The 26,659-nt window shown below is 41.3% G+C and overlaps 1 protein-coding gene across 4 annotated transcripts in view; it reads right to left on the reverse strand.

Moving 5' to 3' along the window:
• The window catches only part of LOC119503242 (zinc finger MYM-type protein 4-like), a 38,608-nt gene extending 20,150 nt beyond the window's left edge, over positions 1–18,458 (reverse strand). Inside the window, exons 1-7 of one of the 4 annotated variants that reach the window (XM_037794917.1) lie at positions 17,811–18,458; positions 7,620–8,280; positions 5,919–6,005; positions 4,544–4,620; positions 4,249–4,392; positions 1,109–1,347; positions 752–956 (exon numbers count right to left, since the gene is read on the reverse strand). In XM_037794917.1, coding sequence (XP_037650845.1) covers positions 752–956; positions 1,109–1,347; positions 4,249–4,392; positions 4,544–4,620; positions 5,919–6,005; positions 7,620–8,280; positions 17,811–18,113 — 1,716 coding nt within the window. In that variant the 5' untranslated portion in view covers positions 18,114–18,458. The other 3 variants (XM_037794916.1, XM_037794918.1, XM_037794919.1) reach the window with 3 other exon arrangements.
• Between the last annotated feature and the right edge of the window lie 8,201 nt (positions 18,459–26,659).

A 26,659-nucleotide genomic window follows, 5' to 3' on the forward strand; every position in this document is an offset into this window, starting at 1 on the left:
AAAGACTGAAGAATAGTTAATGCAATAATAACGCGTTAATGTAAATTTTGTTTCAACGGCAGTCATTTCTTTAACACATTAAGGCGATCTTTAGGTTGTAGCAGGCACAATTTTAAAGTTAGGGGGAACTCATATGAAACTACAAAACCTAAGCGATCCATTGGTTCCAACCATGTCATACTAGCTTGTCGGGAAGGAGGATAAATAACTCTCCAAACTTATGATAAATTCTGGTGAGAAAAAAACTGGCATTTTCAAAGGGGTCCCTTGACCTCTGACCTCCAGATATGTGAATGTAAATGGGTTCTATAGGTCCCCAAAAGTCTCCCCTTTACAGACATGCCCACTTTATGATAATCACATGCAGTTTGGGGCAAGTCATAGTCAAGTCAGCACACTGACAGCTGTTGTTGCCTGTTGGGCTGCAGTTTGCCATGTTATGATTGGAGCATATTGTTTTATGCTAAATGCAGTACCTGTGAGGGTTTCTGGACAATATTTGTCATTGTTTTGTGTTGTTAATTGATTTCCTATAATAAATACATTTGCATAAAGCAAGCATATTTGTCCACTCCCATGTTGATAAGAGTATTAAATACACATATTGTCCAGAAACTCTCACAGATAGCCTACTGCATTTAGCATAAAAAATATGCTCAAATCATACTAACCAATTAATCCAGAAAATAACTGACAGATTAATCGCTAACGGAAATAATCGGGAATTGCAGCCCTCGTCTGTTTGACTTACAACGCAGTATCTGGTGCACATGCTGCAGAGTGACTGTGGTGCTATTGGTTGTGGTGTTTTTGTGGTGGTTGTGGTGGCAGAGATCCGGTATTTGGAGGTGCTCCTTTTGTAGTTGAAGGAGGTCAGGCAGTTCTGGCTGCAGAATTCCTTCATGGTGCCTTTAGCATCTGGAGCCAGAATGACATCCTGAGGCCGAAATATCAACCTGGGATAACATCAATAAGAGATCCAAATTCAGTAATAGTTTATTTGGGTCATTAGGTTTATCTACAGTTATACAGTCAATTACTCATTATCTTAATCGTCTCAGAATAGTCGTACATTTGGAAAGATGACACAGTTTCCTGTTGAACTCACTTTTGACAGTTGTGGCAGATCTTAGTAACTCCTTTGGATGTGGGAAGAGATGTGGTGAGGCAGGCGGTGGAGCAGAAGAGTGCTGGGGAGCCCTTCCTCTGGAAAGCTGTCTGTCCTTTCATCAGGTTCTTCTTGCAGTGGGAGCAGGACATCTGCAATGATGAGGGACTGACAAGGGGAAGCGTCTGTGTTTCGACAGCTGGGGTCACAGAGAAGACCGATCCAATCCTCAAGTCCTCCTGTCAATAACAGAACGGGGAGACAGGGGTCAGTGGTGGTCCAGTGATCCTGGATCCATCAAATCCTGATTGAAGGACTTTTTTATGGATATCATATTCAAGGACTAGACATTCACGAATGTTGTCTTTGAATAGTGTGAGCACCGTTCCCTAATGCCTGTCACACACTACAGGAGATTCAAGCCAATTTTGAGCCCGATTCCCCCCCCCACCTGGTAATCGTCAGCAAAGCACAGCTTTTTTGATGGTTCTAAAGATTATCTCTTCAGATATTCCTGTGATGCAAGGTATGTTAAGAGTGTTTTATACATCCCCGAACGGCTCAGAAGTCCATCCTGGCCGCACCGATCTCAAATAGTCAATATTCAATACATGTTCAATATTTACGATCAGATATCCTGTTGCGTATGTGGAACACCGAGCGCAGCCGATTATGCAGTCACGTGGGAAAGAACGACAGTCAATTGAGAACCAAGCTGACTGAAGAAGGAAGGACAACCACCGACGTCATGGCGGCCGCGGCTAATGCATGTGCTAATGACAATGCAAAGCATAAAGTTGTAATAATAAGATGGAGCTCTGAAATGGAGGACCAACTTGTTGATTTGTGGCGTTGACAAAAGAGTTTATTTAATGTCTCCATGACTTCATCCATCCATCTTTTGTGAATTTTCAGTACAAAGTCGTGCAAAAACAAACATCGCTAATTCTTCCTGCCCGTCGTCTACCATGTTTGTTCACAACAAAGTCACGTTTGAAGTTACTAAAACAAAAAATGATGAATATTGCATATATGTTACTTTAATTTAAAGCTTTTTTGGAAACTTCTTTTTGTCTTTTTTACAATTTTGTTTTCACTGTAAGCTTCTCGTCGACCTTTTCATTATGTATAGTTATTTCACTTGTTTTCTGACCTTTATATCTGGCTTGTTTTTCTTGTTGTGTTGATCAATGTGATATTAAATTGTTGTTTGTTTTTATTGTTATGGTTCCGTTTGGACCCCAGGAATACTAGCGACCACTTTGACGACGCTAAAGGGGCTCTAAATTAAGAATAAAGAATAAAAAAAATGGATTGATGCATTATGGGTTGTTTGTAGCCTTAATGTTGGTAGGCTATTGAGTTTCTTTCAAGTTAGTTTACAGTGTATCTTTTAGTGTTGGCACCTGGAGCCAAATATTAATCCACACAGTTGAATGGAAATATAAGGCGAGAGTTTTGGTCAGATTATTGCTGTGGTTGTAAGAGGGGTTTCTTTAACCTCTCTGAACTGGCCAACACAAATGGAATCATTCTGCTGTAAGGAATGTCAGCGTGGTCAATTCATGTTGGATGCAGTCGGTGACATCACCCTGAGAGTGTGGGTGTTACTCTTAAGGATGGAACGGTTCAGGTAAAAAATCCGAACCGTTCGGTTCGCTAGTCACGGTTCGGGACGTGTATGAATTGTTCGGTTCATTTGAAATAAGTTATGAGGCCGATTGTGTATTTCTTTTAGAAATCAAGGCCTATTGAAGGAGGCTGGGACACGGGTGGATATGGGTCTTGAGGTACGGGGATTAACACATGTGCAGTGTAACTGAAGCTGCGGTCGTGCGTTGCTATTGGCTCAATTTCGGCGAGTGCAGACCAGATTTTGCTGCACATGTGTTGTACCCCAAAGATATGATGAGTGGACACGTTAAAGTACAGTTAGAGGATCCACCAGCATCGTTTTGCTCCGCTGTATGGGAGCATTACGGATTTAGTGTTACCATGAAAATGACGAAAAAAAGTATGCTTCAATTTATGTTGATGGCCTTCAGTCTATAATTACATCATATTTATATGAAAATAACAAAGCTGCATTTTTTGTTTGCACTAATGACTGTAGAAGACCTATTCTTTCAATTAAGATTTGTCAATGAAGCAGTGTTTATGTTCCTTATGTAAGCCATACTTTTGTTAATGCAAACATTTGTGACCTCCTCGCTGTAACATAAATGTACCGAGCCGGAAACCGTGACCCCAAAACCATGATATGAACCGAACCGTGAATTTTGTGAACTGTTCCACCCCTAGTTACTATGCATGAGAGTTTTACTCCTCACATGGACAGAGGTGTGCTGAAGACCTTCAGGATCCCGAAGATGAACTGGAAAATACAACCAAAGACCAGCAGGGCCGAGAAGGCAGAAGACCGAGTGAGTATTTTTGTCACCTAATGCAGTAAGCAGTTTCATTGAGTTGCTTCTTAGCGAAATGCTGAGTGAATTTAAGTCGGGCTTTTATTGTGAAAGGTAAAAATGGAAGGAGTGGAGCTACAATGTGCTGCCGTTGACAACGTGGAAAATTTGCCGTCTTGGTTCACGCTGGTTCGGACTACGGAGCCTCAGTGTTTTTATTCTGTTACCTGCATAAGTACACTATGTTTTGGCTGGGCGTAAGTAGCTTGCGCGCAATGCATCCTGGTACATGTAGGCACTGCCGGAACAGCTCTACGAGCAGGAGAACTCAGCTTTCTCAGTCAATATAGCACGCATTGAGGACTACATTTACCATCAACACTGATTGGACATTATATGAAAAGGTGCAGAATTTTCCCTTTAATAAACTGATATTTTCTTTGCGTATAAGAACTGAAAATTAGATAATACATTTATTACAGTGAGAGTAACGTTATACAGAGTTTGTATTTATAATAAATGTTAGATCAGACCTAGTGAGATTGTCGTCGTGACTTTTGACGTCATTCAGACATGAGACCTGATGTCAAACTGCCATCTGACTCTCTGTGTGTGTGTGTGTGTGTGTGTGTGTGTGTGTGTGTGTGTGTGTGTGTGTGTGTGTGTGTGTGTGTGTGTGTGTGTGTGTGTGTGTGTGTGTGTGTGTGTGTGTGTGTGTGTGTGTGTGTGTCCCACCTTTGCAGTATTGGGCTCATCTTTCACATTTGCTGTAGATACAGACGATATTAGAGCTTGTTCATACTCTTCGTCTATAGGCTCATCTTTCACCTTGACCAAAGGTGGTGAAGGAGACGACTTGAGTGTGTGAGCAGCAGTTTCCTACAACAGGAAATAAAGAAATATGTTGTTGTTGTTTGGACTCTCACGACCATAACTGATGTAGATTTCAACTTCCATGGTAGCACCCCAACCATTTCTATGTACTTGTTTTAATCAACACACTGAAGCAGATTGTCTAATTTATACTTACAGTGTCTAACGTTGGTATTGACAGTTTAACAACTTTCATCCCGTTCATTACAGTCGCTGGTGATGAGCTGTCCCTTCCTACGGGAGCATAAGCAACATGGCAAGCTGTTAACTGTGAATAAGGTGCAAAGTTAACTATTAAAGAAAATAAATACATGCAGAAAATAATCATCCATTACAACAGTGACATACAAATGGAAGATGAAAGCACATGGTCACGCCAGTTTTGTCTGTTTGTTAAATGCCCTGACGAAGACCCACAGTGGTCGAAACATGTTGGCTTTTGTAATGATTTAGCCACTATAATAAAGCCTTTTTTATATTTCCTTCCTCGTTGTTACTTGTTCGAAGATTTTGGAGCGCCTGGATTACCTTCCTGTTTATCACATGGTCTATGATTGGACAGCCAGAAATTGAACCAAAATCAAAATCTAACCATGACTGGACAGGTTAAAAATATTTAGTTTTAATTGTTGGATTGTCAGTTCTGATTTATAGTGTAATGGATTGGGTAATACAGTATATACTACAACAATTAACATCTCAGCATTTAATGAGATGTTCACTAGCCAAAATCTCAAAATCTAGAGACTTCCTTTCAGGAGCTAATCATCTAAATGCTTGACTGATTGGTCTAATTGTGCGAGAGGGATTAGGGATGTCACATGAACCGATACAGTACCACAGGTCCCGTCATGGCTCGAGTCGTGATTAACGGCATCAAGTTGTCCCGGGGACGATAGAAAATGTGTTTGGGACACAGTAAACTCACCTCGACACGTCCAGGGGACGCACCCTATTTTGTCCCCGATAATGCTAGATTGTGAACAACAAATCGGTGTTGACATCATATCGGCAGGACAAGAACTAGTTAAAGTTGTTGCTGTTAGCTCAGTGCAGGACTGTGCTGCTTACTGCTAACGTTAACCAGCTCTAGTCCTGCCGATTACAACACGGGAGGTGCCATTGATTTACAATATTCAGGCTATATTCAGTAAAAATGAGTATTGGGCAAAGGTAAATTATTCAACATTATCATGATGTGTTCAAATGTAATCTTGTAAAATCTAGTTTTTTGGCAGTTGTTTGAAGATGTGTTCACAGCAAGATAAAATAGATACAGAGAGGGAATTATGACCTGTTTAACTTCTTAACAAAAAGGAGTGTATGTTGAAGTACATGGGATTTATTGCTTTACTTTTGCTTTTTACTGCGGTATTGAATTTGTAACATAGAATATCACTGGTATTGGTATCGACTACTACATTTCTGGAATCGCGACAGCCTAAAGTGGGATGAGAATGGCATACCTTAATCACACGCTGGTGTTAAACACTTCATTTTACCCCAAGCACCATTGCTCTGAGGTCACTCACCTGTACTGGCCGTGGCTTCAGACACCGGAGACGAGCTGGACTGCATCAAGTCTAAAGCCACTTTCAAGTCCTCCACTTGCTCCCCCTCTGCAGGCGGTGGAAATACAGTGGGTTTAACATCAGCTTCCTCCTCAACAGAGTTACTGTCCTCCGTCACTGAAGCTGTGAGGGGAAAATTTTAAATATAGAAATTAAAGGGATGCTACAGAGGCAGTGCTTTATTTACCTTCACAGAAAGATGAAGCCAGGAAAGTTATGTATTCTATGTTTCAAAGGGGCTAATGCTTAGACCATAATTAAGAATACATGATTCATTAAATAAGCAGCTCTGTAAACAATGGGATCAAACTTTTAAACTGTTCACTGCTATCAACTATTGTAATTGTTTACTCCAAAAGCACTGCATGAATGTGACAGTCAGCAGTGGAGGCATCCACAGCAAAAATCATAAGAAAACACACATGAAGCAAGATTACTAATAACTCATTAGTAGAAACATGTCTACTTTGTGATTTTGTGCACCACAATTTCCAAAACACACAACTTTTGCTTTGCATCTAGGAGTGTAAGAAAATATCGACATGAGTATCATGTTTTGCGATACTGTATTGATTCTCCAAAACGCTGTATCGATTTTTAATTAACCTTATAAAAATCCGATGGCCCGCTGGCCAGAGGTTGTAGTGGACTAGCGTGAAGATAATGGCATCATATGAAACTAGAAAACCTAAGGAATTCATTGGTACCAACCATGTCATTCTTGCATGTCGCACTGGAGGCTAAATAGCAGTCAAAACTTGTGCTAAATTGAGGCGAGAAAAAAACGGCAGGGCCATTTTCCAAGGGGTCCCTTGACCTCTGACCTCAATATATGTGAATGAAAATGGGTTCTATGGGTACCAACAACTTTCCCGTTTACAGACATGCCCCCTTTATGATAATCACATGCAGTTTTGGGCAAAAACCAAGTAATCTTTCGCATGCAGTACAAATGTGTTATTTTCACCTATTCTAAAAGGACGTATTTGAATATTTCTGCATATTCCTGCTTGGAATTGCAAAAATTGGATATCACTGTATGTTTGAGACTCTTGTGGATCCAATGAGCCCAATTGTATTCATGAGTAATGATGTTAGACCCTATAGTAGCCATTTCGCATAGTGAATTTTTTAACACGTTTTATATATATTGTGTTCTTTATACTTATGACAGTTTTCTAAAAATAGATATGAAAAAAAAAAAAAAAAATCACAATATAACACCTTGCTTACAGTATCGCAATACATCACAATAAATTGAATCATTACCCCCGTAACATGAAACGCATCATATCGGCAGATTCTTGCCAATATACAGCCCTATTTGCATCATTTAAAAGCCCCGACAACGAAGCTGACGGTCGGCCATCGGACAGTTTAGGGGCCGTCGTTGAGCATCTGTCGGTCTAGTTTTTCCGGCCGAACAGCATGTTGAATCGGTGGCGGAGCCCGTCGGTGAGAGAAATCACTCTGATTGGCTGTTCAGCTTAAACGAATCAGTGCACGAGAAGAGAAACGGAAGTGAGGAAAGCAAGCCTTGGTCACCGCTAGTTCTTAGATGTCAGGTTAATATGTCTGGGCCTTAACACTTGCTGGTTGAAAAGGTTTCTCTGCATCATTAAACACAAAACCTTTGTGATAAAACTTCAGCTTGAACTTTACCTGTATTTAAATCGGCAGGTGAACGGCTGCAATCCACATCCATCAAACTATTTAGTTGCTCCTCCTTCATCTGAGCTTCTTGTTCCACCTGATCCACTGTGCCAATGTCCATCATCTCATCGAGGTCGTCCGCTGTAGAAACCCTGAATTTACTGCCAGGAGGCTCCTTCTCCTGCTGTGTGCCCACATCCTCCTTGGTGTCGATGTCTAGGTCTACCTTTACATCTGTGTTTGTTTGCTCCTCAGAACTCTTGTGCATATTTGTGTCCTCGCTGACATCAGGTCCTGCAGGACTTTTCTCTAAGCGGTTGTCCTTTACTGACACATTTTCTTCGTTCAACTCAAACTCTTCCTCGGTTTTCACCTCAATACCCTCTTCTTTTTCAGACTCTGAGGTGCTCCCTGGCTCACCACCGTGAACCAAAACTGTACTGATTGTGTCTTCTGTGGAGAAATACGACTGTGAAGCGGCCTCACTCTCTTCATGTTCAATTTCTTCACTTTCCATTTCTTTTTCTGCAGCAACATCAACAAAGTTATCCTCCTCTCCATATTCAGAAAGTCTAGGAGAAGCTTCATGAACAAGCTCTGGGTCTACAACATCCACTGATGCTCCCGGCTCTGAAACAGCTTCCATGGACTCGTCCGTCCACACTGTTACCTGTGTAAGACAATAAACAATTAACATTATGTACAATACCAGAATACTGACTTTTTTTAAAAAAGGAGTCCTACAAATACAACCCCCAAATATCAGTATAGGATTTATATATATGTATAAACCTTCCACGTATATTTATGCTGATTCCTGCTCCTAATGAAGGTGACTGCTCTGTCTTATTTCTCCTCAGAGCTGCATTAGACACAAGTGACGACTGCATGATTAAACACGGGTGTTTATAACGTTAGCTTTCTTTTGGATATTTAGTGGAGGTGTTCATTTTATTGTCCTCTATTTTTATTAATGATACTATGAAAAGACTTGTTTCAAGTTTCATCTTGTCATCATCTTCTATTTTTCTAGACACTTTATTAGGCACATTTACACATTCTAATGCAATCCAATACAACAGCTCAGCCATAAATTCTTCCTTTACAAAGCTTATAACGGTCACTTTTTCATAAAACTTTCCAAGAGGTGCTAATTCAACTTTTTTGTTGAGGTTGTAGTTAGTGATGGTGTTGTATTAGACTGCATGTATTGTAATCCCCCCTCATGCATGCAAATTAGGGGTGGAAAAAAATTCAATACAGCATTGTATCGTGATATTTTGAATGGCAATATTGTATCGATACACGGATATCAAGTATCAATCTTTTATTACATAAAGTATCACCCTCTTAACAGTCCAATGGCCTGCTGGCGTTCGCAGCTGATATTCTGTTTTTCAGAGGTTGTTGTGGGCTCAGTCTTAATGTTATTCATATGGAACTAGAAAACCTAAGGAATCGATTTGTAACACCTATGTCATGTTAGTTTTGTCGGGAAGAACGCTAAATAGCGCTCCAAAGTTACGCAAAATTTTGGCGAGGAAGAACTGGCATGGCCATTTTCAAAGGGGTCCCGTTGATCTCTGACCTCAAGGTAGGTGAATGAAAACTGGTCCTATGGGTACCCACGAGTCTCCCTTTACAGACATGCCCACTTTATGATAATCACATGCATTTTGGGGCAAGTCATAGTCAAGTCAGCACACTGACACACTGACAGCTGTTGTTGCTTGTTTGGCTGCAGTTTACCATGTTATGATTTGAGCATATTTATGCTGAATGCCGTACCTGTGAGGGTTTCTGGACAATATCTGTTTTGTGTTGTTAATTGATTTCCAATAATAAATATATATATACATTTGCATAAAGCAGCATATTTGCCCACTCCCATGTCGATAAGAGGATTAAATACTCGACAAATCTCCCTTTAAGGTACATTTTGAATAGATAAAAAATTGTGCAATTAATTTGCGCTTAATCACGATTAACTATGGACAGTCATGCAATTAATCGGGATTAACTATACACAATCATGCGATTGAATATTTTCGATTGACAGCACTAGTCACAATATCTGTGACTAAAGAGGGAAATGTACCCCTAAAAACGTAATTTTGAAAAGCAGAAGTCGAACATTTGCTCTTCCCCTTTTTTTTAAGTTTAAGCAGATAACTAATGATCTTGTCAATCTTGGGACTGGAGCCGATCCCAGCTGACATTGGGTGAAGGCGGGGTACACCCTGGACAGGTCTCCAGACTATCACAGGGCTGACACATAGAGACAGACAACCATTCACACTCACACCTACAGGACATTAAGAGTCAACAATGAACCTGCATGTCTTTGGACTGTGGGAAGAAACTAGAGAACCCGGAGAAAACCCACGCTAACACAGGGCAAACATGCTAACTCCACACAGAAAGCCAGGTTTTGAACCTGCGACAGTGCTAACCACTGCACCACCGTGCCACCCCTCCCTCCAAACAATGCTCATTAAATATGCAGCAATAATAAGAGATGCAAGCACTCTGCACATTTAGACAACAATTGAAAACGTATTTGTTCAACATTGCCTTTAACAGTAACTCTTCCTTTGTTTTATTATCTTTTAGATGTGTTATCGTTATTAAGCCTTCCTTTGTTCTATCATTGACATATTCAATGATAGACACCAGACATTGAGTACAAATATAATATCAATATCATGTGCAATACTACTTTTTACATTCTCATGTGCAATATCACTGTTCATTGTGTGCAATATTAATGTCCAACATGTGCAATATTACTTATTTTTCTGTTTGTTAGCTTACTTTACTTTTTTTATTTTACTTAACTTATCTTATTTACTAATTTTACTAAATGTATCTTGCTTAATTGTTATTCTATTAGGTACTGGTGTTAGAAATAGTACTTTTTATTTTATACACTTGAACTTGTTGTAATTTTGTTGTATTTTTGAGCAATCTCTGGCACAAGAATTTCCTTCTGGATTAATAAAGTTCTATCTTATCTTATTCTATTAATCTTTGCATACCTCTTCTTGCTATTTGCTGCCTCTTTTTTGTTATTCATTTGATTGCGCAGTGTTTGCACTTAATTTGCCTTTTATTTATTCTCTTGTTTCTTCACTTTATTGTAAAATACTAAACCCCTGTTAGTAAAGGTGCAATAGTCTATAAATAAAGTTGTATTATTATTATGTTTAAAAGGAAAACCACGCAAGTTTAAAATAGAGAATCTAAGCCATAAAATAGTGCAGAAGTTAAAGTTAAAAGTACAACTACTTCCACTAATATATATATATATATATATATATATAGCCAATGAATAGCTATCTTAAATGTAATCATAGCCAACATTCATGTATAAAAACATGCTATAATAAAACACTGCTTGTTTAAATATGAACTGACATCAGCACGCAGTGTGTTTGAACTGTTCATTCCCACCAAACACACACACATGACATCAGCTAGCTTGTTACTGATATATAGCACCACCGCTCATGCACCGTAAACACAACCAGCCTCACTCACTGCTGCACAGCTGTTCAGCCACCAGCTACAACATTAGAGATGAGAGCTTTCATTACCTCCGTCTGGCTCACTTCCTCTGATTCAGCCATGTTCTGGTGATATATGTTAATTACATGACCTGTAAACAAGAGCACAACTAGCTCACCAGTTGCTAAGCTAACGCTAGCTAGCCAGTCCGCACACCTTCCTGTGTGTCCGTTAGCTCGCTACCGTTAACGAGCCTTTATGTCCACGCGACACAATAACGAGCCACTGTGCTGATTAAATAACCTTTCTATTTGTTAGATATACCAATATCTTCATATAGCGACGTTATAGGAGCTGTACAGAGCCGTAACAACGTGAGGAACATTACCGCGCCAGCGACTTGGACAGACGCCTCTTGATTGGTGTTCAGCGGTTTGTGTCCGTCGCCTGTTTCCGTCGTAGCCATGTTGGCTCCAAGATCCAGATGCAAGAGTTCAGCACATACAATGCGACTATGTGCTTTTAAAATAATCTCTACAACCGTGAAGTGCTTTTAATACGGTCCCTTACTAGCCTACATCCTTTCACCCAGTCTATCTGATTGCAGAGCGTTGTCTTCTTCTTCATCTGTAGTTTTATTTGCGGTTGTCAACTCAGTTTAGATGTGTATTACCGCCACCTACTGGACTGGAGGGTGGAACAAGAGGTTATGCTGGAATTCTTTGAGGTTTTATGGCTAGTGGAGAAAAAAACTGTGGAAACTTCTAGATTATTTGAGCTAAATCAGTTTCTTTTAAAAGCTTAATAATGTCAAAGCATATCTTGCCAGCTCATTTCCCCAAGAGACAATGAAAAGTCATGGTGTTCTGCCTTACATATTTACTGTAGAAGGTGTTTCTATTGTATTTTCTACAACAAAGTAGAACATGTTGGACTGTTTCTGGTTGGCTACAGCGTGAGAATTATCCGGTTTATTTTATATAATCGATGGTTGGTTGATAACCTATTCTCAGACGAGTGATGATATTTTCTTCCCTTATTCGTTTCGAGCCCACCATCCTCCTAGCTCCAACATATCTTTGTATAGTATATAGATGTCTTCCTGTTTCATTGTCATCCCAATACTCCTGCCATACTGATTGTGCAAATGTCCTAATGAATGCTTTAGCTCCAGCTTTGCTTAATAGTACGTAGGTCTACATGCTCAATTCTGAATGTTTGTTTGGCCCATAGACTGCATATAAAGATGGACGACACATCCCCACTTCCTTCAACAGAAGTGAAGCCAAAATATCCCGTATACAGGAGCTGACATCTTCGGATTTTGATGTCATTTGGAGCCAGAGTCTTTGCAGTAGTGTTTGGGCGGTGGAGCCAGTATCGAGGTCCCGAACCAATCGCGAGCCGAGCAAGACCGCAGCTTGTTAGCAAGAGAGAATCACAGCTGTTAATCATGTAGTCTCACCATATCTTTATAGAGAGGTGCAGGAATGAGTCCTAAAACCAAGGCTCATTGAAGGAGGTTGGGACACGGTCTTGAGCTATGGGGCAAAGAGTATAGATGCAAAGAGACAAATCTCAGGTGCTTTTTTGACAACGGCCGCTAGATGGCACTGCGGTAGTGCTGCCGCCATTTTGGACTGAAAACGCCAATGAGTCTGCGGCCATGGATGTATAAAGAAACGTCTGGAAATTAGAGGATCATTTTTTTGGAGGTAAACTAACTTCCCAGTACGTACACTTAAATATCCCTCAGTTAAATCATTATGTCCTACAAGTTATAAACTGTTCATTAATAGCTGAATCCAGAGTTATTTTCCTCGGCATAATGACAGTCCCACGGGACTGCACCGCCCTGCAAGCTGATATGACATATGAGGTTCTGCCAGCTTCCTGCTAGCTGTATGCAGCTGTAATAATGGATATATTGGCTGTAATTCATCTCTTTATTATCTTGTAATACACCCATGGGCTGTACGCTGTAAGCCTGTACCGTGGTGGATGTATTAACGTCTCTGTTCCCAAACAACCAGCTATCATCCAGTAGAAGCACGCACAAAATGAACAGAATTTAACGTAGTTGTAACGTTAGGCTATTTACTAACACGCAAGGCAAAAGTACAATACACAACCTCTTCTACATCCATGGTTTGAGGTCTATTGTTCATATATTTTGAAGGTCCTTGACATGAAAAAGTTTGAGATTGCTCTAAAAATCTGTGTTGGATTTTTCTGACTTCCATTTATGTCCATCGCTCACTTTATGCTCCTCTGGGAAGCAGCCGGGCTAAAAAGTTTAATAAATAAATAAATAAATAAGTAAGTAAATAGCTAAAATGGTATTTCAGTAGAGACATTTAAATTATGACAATAGAATAGAACACTTTATAGGCGGACGTTTTACTGGCGTCCGGTAGTCGATTTCGGTCCAAAATGGTGGAGGCATAGCTTGGCTGCTGGGCTCTGACATTGCAAAGGAACAAAAAATTGACTTTCACTTCTTAGCAATATGCGTTCTTTGAATGGGGTATGATACATGCGCAGTGTAACTGGAGCTGCAGTCGTGCGTTGCTATTGACTCAATTTCGGCGTGTGCAGACCAGATTTTACTGCACGTGTTGTTACCCAATGATATGACGCAATGATGACGCGTGACATCTCCTTTTTTCCTTGCCTAAAACCCAGAAATTAGTTAACATTTTAGCACTACCAGTTCTCTTGTCTGGAAGTCAATGGGTTTTTAGTTAGATGCCTGAAATAAGATCTGTGGTTAATACAAGCTGAAGAGATTTTAACGTTTTGCTCTACAACAAAGTACATCAATAAATATCCCACTTGTACATTTTGAAGCCTTTATGTGTCTTAAAAAAGGCGGTTGCTAACAAGTGGCTAAATGAGACTACTAAACGTCATCACGCTGACTCCTCCACCTTTACAGCCTCGTTGTGTATACTCGCGCTCATTGACTGTGGTGTAGTTCCTTGATAGCTTAACATTCGCTTTTAACTTCTGGTGATTGCATTCACACTTAAAAAATCATAAAAGCGGTGTTCATTTGAGGAGATTATTTTACGGAACAAAACATGTGAGTATCATAAACGTTTGTTTGCCACAGAGCTGATTTTCTGCAATAATCCAAAACCCAATGGAACAATCCTATTGGCTTTTTGTCGAGGGAACCAGGGCGATGCTAACTTCCTGGTTGGTCTACAAAAATACGTCATCCCTGCAGCACTCTATAGCAACAAATAACAAATTAAAACCAAGCATTTCAGAAAAATTAACACTTGAACATTAATCAGCGTGATAAGAAAAATAAATTCCTTATTCAGCATTTGGTTGTACTTAGCTCCACCCTCTCGTGTCACTTCTGGTTGCAAAAAAACAAGATGGCGACGGCCGAAATGCCAAACTCAAAGCTTCAAAACGGCAGTCCACAAACCAATGGGTGACATCACGGTGACTACGTCCACTTCTTATATACAGTCTATTGACCAACACTAAATTTCCACCCAGTACAATATTTCATTGATTTTTTTTGGCAGTTGTCAAGCTACAGGAGCTCGCTACCAAGACTCAGTCCTCTCTAGCTCATCTTCAACTGGTGCAAAATGTAGCGGCTAGAGTGTTAACAAAAATTATTACACAGCTTTGTTGAATGTTCGATTCTGATTGGTTGATCACAGCTTGCTATGGTCTGTTATTTCTTTATAGCAGACAGTTGCTATGTATAACAGACCATTGCTATGGGCCCAATTCTGATGTCAGACTCTGGTGGTTTTTGTGTCAAATTATTGATTTCTTAAGTAAGTAGCTGTGTCAGGGTTTATTTCACAACAACGACCGGCTCGCTGTACATTATCCCTTATCTAGTCGTTGGCCCCACATCACCCCAATTCTTGCCTCCTCTCATCAGCTTCCAGTAAAACACAGAATTGATTTCAATAGTTTACTAATAAATTACAAGGGCTTGCACGGCCAGGCCCCTGCATACAGTATATAGTAGCTGTGAAGCCCCTTTTTTAGCTGTCGGCTACTCCGATCATCTGATCAAGGCCTTTTATCTTGTAGCTCCTGTACTTTGTTTTGGAACAGCCCTGCCCATTCCATGGAAGGGGACCCGCTCCCTATATAGATATAAACGGCTCATTCTAAGGTAACGAAAACACAGCGTTCATAAGTTCAGGTGATTATACACTAAAGAAAACGTACTTATTAATATTAAATTCCATTTTTGCCAATAGATCCCCCTATTTGTTAAACACTGGTCCTTTAAAGTACCAAAAGTAAAAGTATTCATTGTGACATCACATCACTTTAATGTTGCAGCTGGTAAAGGCAGGGCTTATTTTTTAACTAGGCTATATATATACTGCAAGGTAGCTTGTGAATTTCACCAAGAGATCGATACAGTCTTATCTTTATCCATCAAAACACATCATAATTTATTTGTTGATTACATATTGTGTATTATTAAAGTTACAACAAGGAGTTTTTGGGTGGTTATTCAATTTAATACTGATGTCTCTATGACCTATATATGCAAACGAGACCATCAGTGAATTCCGGCGAAATCATGCAGGTTCACCAGAAACTCCTTCATTTAAGACTACAGTGGTGCCTCCGGCATCAACCAGTCCGCCAAGTACAGACCAAGCTCCGGCCAGGAACAGAGCTTTGGTACCCACATTGCTCTAATCATTTGTTCTACCGCTTTGGTCCACAGGGAAAGCCAAAATCAACACAAAATGAAAGTCTCATGATGGGTTTCAGAGCTCAGTGGTGCTGTTGTCTCATTGTGGGCCTTCAGTGAGTGAGAGATGGAGAGAGAAATGGAGAATACCAGAGAAAGGAATACTCAAGCAGGGGAAAAAATGAATGAATGAATAAATAAAAACTGAAGACTATATAAAGCTGCAGTAAGTAGAATTGGAGCAAATATGATTTTAAAAATGCATTTTTACAAAACGGTCGCTATATCCTGACAGTAGTGCATGAGACAGGTAATCTGAAAAAAATCATGTGCCTCTGTGTCCTCCGGTGCTCCTAACGGCATCTGCAGGATTTCACAGACCGGAGGAAGACAACCAATCAGAGCTGATCTGGAGCCTTGCCGTCTCTGAGCAGCTGTCAATCACTCACAAACTCCGATCAAACGGTCAAACTAGGCAGCGTTGATCAAATATGAATCAATATTCTGTTACTGTAATGCCTATTTCTCGCATAAAATGTTCTCAGAAACATCTTGTAGTGTACTGTTTAGCTGTAAAATAAGAAAGTGTGTCACCCGGCAGCCATGTTGAGATCAGTTGAGGAAATACCAAGCACCGCCCACCAGCTGAGGCAAACTTTCTCATTTTACAGCTAAATAGCACACTACACGATGATTCTGAAAACATCTGAGTAGAGAAATAGGCATTACAGTAACAGAATATTGATTCATATTTGATCAGCGCTGCCTAGTTTGACCGTTTGATTGGAGTACGCAAGTGATTGACAGCCAATAGGAACGTTCTCTCTCTGAAATGACCTGTGATTGGCCAAATCTCCTGTCACGGACTAGATTTTCTAAAGCCTGAAAACAGAGCCATGAGGAGGAGCAGAAGTCTAGTTTTCTCTCAGAACACTTGAATTACAATATGCTGAAAGGTTATTATGGAAGTTTTGCTCAATGATGCCAAAAAATATTCTGCCTACTGAAGCTTTAATAGTAAAAGTAGGCCTATTTACCATAAAAATGCTGTTGTAGTGTAGCTATCTTGTTATTTATATCTCATGGTTGGCAAGTCTGGCTGTCAGACTCTATAATCTATGTGAACTGTAATCATTACACAGTCATAGAGCTAGGGATCGGCAATGTAAGAATTATTCAATGTCGACTTAAATTAGAACAGACCGTGCATTAGGGCTCACTGAATAACTACCATCATCAGTCATTGCCAGTATTCATTGCAGTAACCAAATGTAGGCATACAAATGGTCTTATAGGGCCAATATTGTAAAAAGTGAGATTTTCATGTCTTTTATATTATAAAGCAGGTTTATAAGGTTTACAGGTCTATAAATACTGTTTAACCATCAAAACGCTCAATATACGGAGAAATACACACAGCCCGTATTCAGAAATCGTGTGTTTGAAACAAGCCGTTAGGATTTCTGTCCATCTGTGATGTCACAAATATACAATATTTAGACCATTGCATGGTTTTAAACATAAACATTCTAAATTTGTCCCAGTTTATTTCCTGTTGCAGTGGATGTGAATAACATCAGCTGACAGGCAGTAAACATGGACCCAAACTGTTGCCTAGCAACGCAATTCCATTGAAATGCACTAAAACGGAGCGTTTAAGACAGATGGTAAATACAGGCATATTCAGGCAGACAGTATGAGGAAAATAAGTTTTTTTTTAACATTACAGCATGTAAACATGTTCTAGTAGAAACACAAAATACAAGCATGAACCTGAAAATGAGCATGATATGGGACCTTTATAGGCATAAATATGACAGTTTTACACCATGCACACACATGTTGGCAACATTATTAGCCTCCCCAGACAATGCCAATCGGGGAATTAATCTATAGTCATGAATCACTTGATATTTTGCACCACCGTGATTGTTTATCCTGTCATGCTGTCATGTGTACTGCTGCCAGATGAACACAAGAACTTGAGCTGATCACGTTACCTCCACTATGCCTGCAGCAGGTCTCTCCACTCTCGGAACAGCATTCTTCTTGAGGTAAAAGTGTCTTGGTATAATGTTTGCTCTCCTCCTCGGCTGACTGTAGTCATCCCGGTTGAAGTGGTCACTGCAGACTCGATGGTCAGCGAGGCGCAGTGTCTGGACAGGAGTGTTTGGATCCATCTGGAGCACATCCAGCCACAACTTCCGTCTGTCCTTATCCAGCAGAGGTAGTCTGTGAAAGCTGCGAGAAGTGTGGCTCGACATTTTGTTGCCACAATTGGGAAATGCACAAACACGAACCATTGCAGTTTGATTCTTTAAGATGAACTACAGCCAGGCTCTCTGTACTCCAACACAACCAACTCCTCCAGGTGTGCTGTGGAGATGCGCTCCCTGTTGAGGTGTGCTCCTCAGCGGTATAGTAGTAGTGGTAGTGGTGTAATGACAAGAAGTGGGAGCATTATAGGGATATTGGTCCATAATACGCTACCTCTGAAATATTAAATAAAGATATTATGATAGAGTATCAAAATATGCTCCCCATATTCTCACAGTACACACAAAACAACATGAATAAAGCTCCACTCTGCTGTCTGCTTCGCGCCACGGCAGGACAAGGCACATAGCTCTCTCCAACTCTCACTCACGCTTCCGCTGTCTTCCGGCAACAAGTCTCTCGCGAGATCAGAGAGGAGACTTCTCCCAGAGCGAGACTTGGTTAGACACAAACAGATCAGATCAAGAAAAGGTTTTATTTCTTTGTAGGCCCTTTCCATAAGGTTGTTAAACACTTATAATAATAATATGAGCATTTCAGTGGCAAAAACACTTTTAGTGGACAGACAATTGACTATAAAGACGTACATTGATGTTGAGGAATTGCTCCGAAGGATTGCAATGCACAACACTCCCTCAATACTGGACCAATTTCAGAAATTGTTATCCCCATTACTCACTTAGACACAATAATATGTGAATACAGAAGTTATAAATGAAGCAAGGATAGGATGACTAAAGAGAAGACAAACTCTTTACACGCAGGGCCGGCTCTAGCCCTTTTGGTGCCCTAGGCAAAATTTGGATTTGGTGCGTCACTGTTTTAAGACAAAAATTAACATTTTTAAATTCATAAATAACTGTAGTTATTATAATATAAATAAACAATTGGTCCCTGATATTGTTGGCTTAAAAGTGTTTAGTCAGTTTCACTACGACGAGAGTTACAGCAGAGAAAAGTGTATTTCTTTCTTTATTTATTTGTTCATTTGTTAATTCAATGCAGAAAATGAGGAAGGGCACCTGTCAGCATTTTTTTAAATGTATTTTTAATTAATTAATTAATAATAAAAAAAATTGAGGGCGACCAGCTCCTCCTAGAGGGTGGCGACCTAGGCGACCGCCTATATGGACCTATGCCTTAAACCAGCCCTGCTTATCATGTTAGCTAACCAGGTTAACATCAGACAGTACAGGTTTAATCTACACGTTGTAGCTTCAGGGTCGGACCAGCACCTTGGTTTGATTTTGATTGAAGCAGAAGGAGAGAAGAAATCACTTCTTCAACCAGCATAAACCATTTGGTAAAACCAAGAGCTCTGATTGAACATTTTTGAAATTCTCTCGGGGGAAATGGTCACTGCATGTTAGAGTTTGTCAGAGGATGGACATGCAGGGACGGAAGGCATGATGAAGGCATGATGAAGATTCAAAACAGGACAAATAGATAGATATATGTTTTTAATTTAGTCCAATTGGGGAAGTGGAATAGCTGATGTCATCCCTCTCCTACTTCTGATTGGTTGAATTGTTTGTAGTGGGCGGTGACACAGAGTCAGGTGATTTAAATTAACCTTTTCCATGAAAAACAGTTCACTTTACAAGCAAACAATGACATTTGGTTAGCATGATTGCATTTGGTTAGCATGATTGCAAATCATATGTTTAATGTCTGAAATATTAAATATTTTCATGATTATGGTCTCACTGTTATATTCAGTAAAGACTTTGGAGGTGAGGTTAGTCTTTCTTGCAGGGCCAGGTGTGTTTTTTTGACGATCATTAGAGCCTTTCTACAAGACAATGAGAGCAATGACAGGTGTGACAAATATATAGACATACATACAAATTGTTGAAAAGTATACTTTTGTGTGTGGAAATCCTCCTGGCTTTGCAACAGGTGGACAATTATAGTCACAGCATACTAAACACAAATGGAATACTGGTGAAGGCATGAATTAATAATAAGCACAATACTCAGAAACTGTTTTGTAAAGGTAGATTTACTACTTATTATTATTACATCCAGGTAGCCCAGCCTCCACTCCTTCCTCATGATCAATATTTCTGACATATTGCCTCCATGAAGCAAATCCAAATTAGTCTGCACAACAAACTGTGTTTACATTAACACATGCTCAAATGATTATGACTTATGGTTAGCAGAGCTGTCAGGAACAGGGTAGCAAAGGAAATGTTTGTACATTCATGTGAATAATACATGAAAATTTTACTTTCATAGTACCAAATATAACAAAAAGTTATATTTGTTTTGTGGAAACTCTGAAAAATGTATTTCTGTGTTTCATAGTTATGAAACAAGGAGTCTTTAACCTTCTCAATGCGAGAGAGTGACCACGTTTGAATGAGAAATCATTCATATAATTTATATATACAGGCATATTTACACATATTTGTTTTGGGTAATTAGCTTATTAGTCTGTGTGACTTCCGTTTCTGTTTTAATTTGTCTCTCAGGTTCAATGCATCGCCTTTTTGAAGACCAAAGTGTATACTGTATGAACGTTTGGGTCCTCTCCAGGCTGCATTTAAAGACGTACACTATATGGCCAAAAGTATGTGGACAACCAAACATTACACATGATTGTTGGACATTTAATTCTGAAACAAAGGGCTTTAACAAGCTGCTGTAACAGCTTCCACTCTTCTGGTTTCAGGCTTTCCAGGATGGAACCTGCCAAAATCAAAAATAAATAAATAAATGAGTTGATATGTTGAAGTAGGTAAGGGTGTTCTCTAAATAGCTGCCACACAGTTGGAGGCCCACTATCGTCTAAAATACCATAGTTTGCTGCAGCAGATTTGAATGAAAGAATCTAGCTCAAATCATAAAAAAACAGCCCCAGACCCAAAATGTATGTGGACAGGTCTGTCCATATATTTTTGCCATATAGTACTACAACAGGGGACGTTGTATTAGTGGTACGTAAGTGTCTTTGGTGCTCCCTGCTGGAGCTTCAGAGAAATTATCTTACTGTCCAACTCGTCCATGAAGCCTTCATCCACAGACTCACTGTCCACCTCCTCTCCTTCAGCCTCCGTGGGCAGAAACACATGAAGCTGAGTGCGAGCTGGACCGGCGGCAGCAGCAGCCAGAGTGGGACGTTCACTGCAGCTCGGAAGACAAGGCTTCCCAACGACAGACAAAGGCTCTCCCCGAGACGATGAGTTGCGACTCTGCATCACCAAGGGTCGGAGGTCACCCTGCACCGCCTCTGCACTCAGGGCAGGGTTGTGCGAATGACGCCTCGCTGGTCTTGGTTTGGAGCCGGGCTGGATGGCCTGGGAGAAGTGAATGTAGGCCGGTCTGCTGCAGCTTTGGACCTGCTGGTGGCTCTGCTGCTGATGGGGCTGGCTGGTCCCGGGTGGGTGGCAGGTCTTGAAGGGGAGCAGGACCGATGACTTGGAAAATGGAGGAGGAGGTGGGGGTCGGTTTTGTAAAACACTGGGGCGACGGTTGCTGGAGAATCCCTCGAAGAGGATGTTCTCGTTCGGGGTGAGGAGGGACGGCTCACTGAGGCTGTGGAGACAGTAATGCAGGTTTTTAGTTGTAAAAACATTCTCAGGAATATGGTTAGAATATGTTAATAACAAGCCATGCTAGTGTAACAGATAGAAGAAGTGACAGTAAATAATATTTGTAATTTTTATTTCTTATGTTATGTGTTTTATTGCAATATGTATTAATTTCACCAAAATCCCTCACTTGTTGTGTTGTTCCTAAGTTTATCCTTGGTATTGGGAGTACTGTTTTAGTTTGTGCTACAGCGCCCTCTAGTGGTTGTTAGCAGACGTACTGCGTCTCCTCCGCTCTCTCGTCAGTCTGCACTGAACCTGACTGCGAGAGGTATGTATCTAAAGTGGCGCGATGTAAAGTGTGAATTCTAATGTTTTAATGTTGATTTAATTACACAGAGCAGTTTACTCTTTCATAGTATCATTAGGACAGACGAACTGGGTAATTTTCTGTCGTGCTTTTTACTTGTAAAGTGAGTTTTGAGAGGCTAAGCTAACTAGCTAAACATGTGTGTGTGCTGGTGTCGCCGTTTTATCTTCCCGTGGGGATACACATTGAAGCTTGTCCTTTTCTCATGTTAGGTGTGTTTCTATGAGGATAAAAACCATATGACAGCATTTTGCTCTCTCTGGGCTCAGAACAGGTATGTGTATATGTGTTGTACTCCCATTACCGTGTTCAGTAATTATAGTATTCATTTTAAGTATATTGTGTGAGGTGATTGTGGAACAGTGTAATTTTCATGACAGCCATAGGGGTCTGTAAAATCTTTTTTTTATTGAATATGTATTTTTTTTTGTGTGTGTGTGTCATTTAATGACACACACACATCTATATGATTTATTTCACATGACATGGCGATGTAGGCTAAGCCTAAAGCCAATTGTTATTGATAATATAATTGAATGTTATGTAATTGGAGACACAAAGTAATGACACACTCATTTATATTTTATTGTGTCTTATTTGATTTACATGTTTTGAGTTATTTTCATGTTTATAATGAGTCTGCACTGAACCTGACTGCGAGAGGTGTGTTTCTATGAGGATAAAAACCATATGACAGCATTTTGCTCTCTCTGGGCTCAAAACAGGAATAAACCTGAGTTCAACAAGACATGCCAGTGTCCAGCGTCTGATTGTGCACCAGAACACAACGCAGTGTGGTCGGGACCTGCAGACCGTTCCGGCTACATTGGTGCCGTGACCCGGATTTCTCCGCTTCAGATCATCGTCAGCGTGATCGCCGGTGGTTGCTGCAGCAAGTATTAACATTTCAAGGACACTGATGCTGTAACAAGTACTAACACACTTCAGAGACATTAATGCTGTGACAAATACTGCATATATTGTGAGTGTTAAGTGTTGTTGGTGCTTTAGTCTTCACAAGTTCATTTTTATCCTGTTTTTTTTGTGTATGTTGAGTATTCACTTACCTCTTATTAGCTTTGGTTAAGAGATAACAAACCTAGCTAAGATGACTGATGGTAAAAATGTTAAGATACCATTTGGCCATGATGGGGGTACTGGTTCAGTAAGCTTCGGACGGGGCAAGCTTTTGGGAGACGTATACTCAACTCCAGTTAGGGGTGCTGGGGCAGTAAGCTCCGGGCGGGGCAAGCTTTTTGGTGAAGTAGAATCAACTTCAGTAAGGGGTGCTAGTGTAGTAGGCCACCCTGCATTCTCTTCCACTCACATGCACACCGATGTACTTTCTCCCAGACAGCACATGCCTAGTCCAGACATGAGTTATCCAGACATAGGGGATCTCATAACACAGTTAGCCAACCAAATTGGAGAGAGTATTGCAAGCCAGATGCAGAAAACTGCAGGTAGCCAAGAAGATCGAACTACTCATGCACCTAGTTTGAACACGGGCCTGGGTCTCTCTGAGTTAAACATGACTGGGGTGAAGTTAGTGATGCAGTCAGATGTGAAGGAGCCACCACACTTCAGGGGTGATGGAACCGACAAACACACAGTACATGAATGGGAGGAAATCATGGATGCTTACCTGAATAAGAGGGGTGTCCCGCCTCATGAGCATTCCCAAGAAATAATTTCAAGATTGATGGGAAAGGCTAGAGATGTTGTCAAGGTCACCCTGCGCAGCATTCCATCTTTAAGGCCTGCTGAAGACTCCAAGCTTGTCTTTGATATACTCAAACAACATTTTAGTGAGGTAACATATTCTTCGATGCCTTTGGCAGATTTTTATAACACTCTCCCTTTGGCCGGAGAAAGCCCAATGGACTATTGGATCCGCTTGAATAAAGCTGTGGATGTGGCAGATGAGTGTCTGAGGAGGCAGGGACGGAATATTGAAGATCCCTCTCATGAAGTCACAGTGATGTTTGTGAAACACTGCCCCGACCCTGCATTTTCAAGTGTTCTGAAGTTTAAAACAGCAGAGAAATGGACAGCAGATGAGATCCAGGAGCGCCTCACTGAAAACCAGAGAGAGGCTAGGACCAAGTCTCAAGGTAAAACATGTCGGCCTCCACAACCAAAGCAGGTTGGTGCACATGCCCAGACTTCAGCAATGGAGGCTGTAGCTACTGATAATGCCAGGGAGCTTACCTGCGACCAGAATGCAATGGGGCCCTCATCCTCTTCTCAGGCAGAGAGTGTCTGCATTCAGTCCCTCATCAGCTTGCTGGACCGCGTGCTGGAGCAGAAGGCTCAGTCAGCAGTAGTTACACCACCTATTGGGGAGCAAGCAAATTTTACTCAAAGGAGATGCAAGGTTTGCCAGTCCGGTGACCACTCAACAACTATGCACTGCAGGCAGGAAAATCTCTGCATGAGCTGTTTCAAGCCTGGCCATTGGAGGAGAGAATGCCACCAACGAAAGTCAAGAAATAATGCCACGTCACAACCTGTCTAAACACAGCCCAGAAATGAGCAAGGTGGAGCAGGTTTAAACTAGACAGCTCACATTTGGCGAGGGGACGTGTGGGCGTTAAAGGACCAACCCTTGAAGGAAATGAGGATTTGAAAGAGGTGTATGCAAATGTCTGCAAAGCAATGCCAGAGGATTGCACAGTAATCATTCAAAATATACACAAAGTTGAGCCATTTGACGAGTTATTCCATGCACCAGTGATGATCAGTGATTCTGCTCAGTTGCAAGGATTGCTTGATACGGGATCAATGGCTTGTACAATAAGCGAAGAAGCAGAGCAGAGACTCCTATCAGAGAACGTTTTGACACAGCGGCAAGAGCCGACACAGCGCATTATTCTTGTTGGCTGTGGAGGACTACAGGTGAGCCCCAAGTGCATATATGATATGGAGCTGGGTCTGTATGGGGTAAAGTGCATGGTCCCGGTCCTGGTGGTTGCTGGTCAGAAGGACGACATCATCATAGGCACCAACATGTTGAAATATGTGATGAGTCAGCTGAAAAATGACGAAAACTACTGGAAACTCGTCTCATGCAATGTACAGGGGTCCTCTGAGTGCGAGCAGTTTCTGGAGATGATGGCTGGTCTCACAAGGTGGAACGGGGCTGATGTACCAGACAAGGTGGGTACAGTTAAGCTAACCCAAGCAGTGACTCTACTCCCCAAACAAGAATACCTGCTATGGGGCAAGTTGCCAAGTAATGTCCCTATGTCACCTGGGAGCACAGTAGTGGTGGAACCTACCTCTTCCAAGTGCATCCCTTGGGGTATCATGGTTGGCAGAGTGGTCACACCTTTGTGGGGAGATGGCTGGGTTCCCATGAAGGTCACCAATTACACAGAAAAGCCACTCACCCTGAAAAGAAACTGCAAGCTGGCAGATGTTTCTCCCTGCGTTGCAGTTGAAGATTTCACACTGCTCCAAGGCTCCTGTGAGAAAGAAAATGACGCAGATAAAGTGACTCATGACAAACACGCTGATAATACTGACCTGAAACAGAGACTGCAGAATGTTGGCCTGGGGGATGTCAACATCGATAATTGCCAAGTGAGCTCTTCCACCAAGATCCAACTGGTGGAAATTATGGAACAGTACCAGGATGTGTTTTCAAAACACCATCTAGATTGTGGAGAAGCCAAGGGCTTTGTACATAGGATCCGGCTTACAGATGACCGTCCTTTCCGTCTTCCATATCGCAGAGTGCCTCCAGCTCACTACCAAAAGCTGCGCCAGGTCCTCACTGAGATGGAAGAGCAGGGAATCATTCGGAAGTCAATGAGCGAATATGCATCCCCACTCGTGATGGTCTGGAAAAAAAATGGTGACCTCAGGATATGCACAGACTTCCGGTGGCTGAATGCAAGGACCATCAAAGATGCTCATCCCCTGCCTCATCAGTCAGACTGCTTGGCGGCTCTTGGCGGAAACACTGTCTTCAGCACCATGGACCTAACATCAGGTTTTTACAACCTGACCATGCACGAGGAAGACAAGAAATTCACCGCCTTCACAACACCCCTGGGCTTACATGAGTACAACAGAATGCCCCAGGGACTTTGTAACAGTCCCGCATCTTTCATGAGAATGATGTTGAGCATTTTTGGTGATCTAAACTTCAGTAGCTTGCTGTGCTATCTTGACGACCTCCTGGTCTTTGCCCCATCTGAGCAAGAAGCCCTCAATAGGCTGGAGGTTGTTTTTCAGAGGCTGAGAGAGCACAACCTGAAGCTGAGTCCAAAAAAATGCCACCTGTTGCAGCGGTCCGTGAAATTCCTCGGACACATTATTGACGGTGATGGGGTAGCTGTTGACCCAGAGAAAGTTGAAGTTATCGTCAAAATGTCAAAGAAGGATTTAATGGAGGATGACGGCTGCACACCTTCAGTTCGGAGAGTAAAGTCATTTTTGGGAATGGTGTTCTACTATCAGCACTTTATGCCCAACTGCTCCGCCACAGCAAAGCCTCTGTTTGCCCTTACAGCTGGTCAAAAACGGAGAGGGAAGGTTAGAAAGTTAAACCAGAATCCCGGTGTCTTCAGAAAGCTCACACCTGCAGACTGGACTGATGACTGTGACTCTGCCTTCCTCAGCCTCAAGGAGAAGCTTCTGAACTGTGCAGTCCTCGCTC

The sequence above is a fragment of the Sebastes umbrosus genome, chromosome 15 (assembly GCF_015220745.1).
Source record: "Sebastes umbrosus isolate fSebUmb1 chromosome 15, fSebUmb1.pri, whole genome shotgun sequence".
Taxonomy (NCBI): domain Eukaryota; kingdom Metazoa; phylum Chordata; class Actinopteri; order Perciformes; family Sebastidae; genus Sebastes; species Sebastes umbrosus.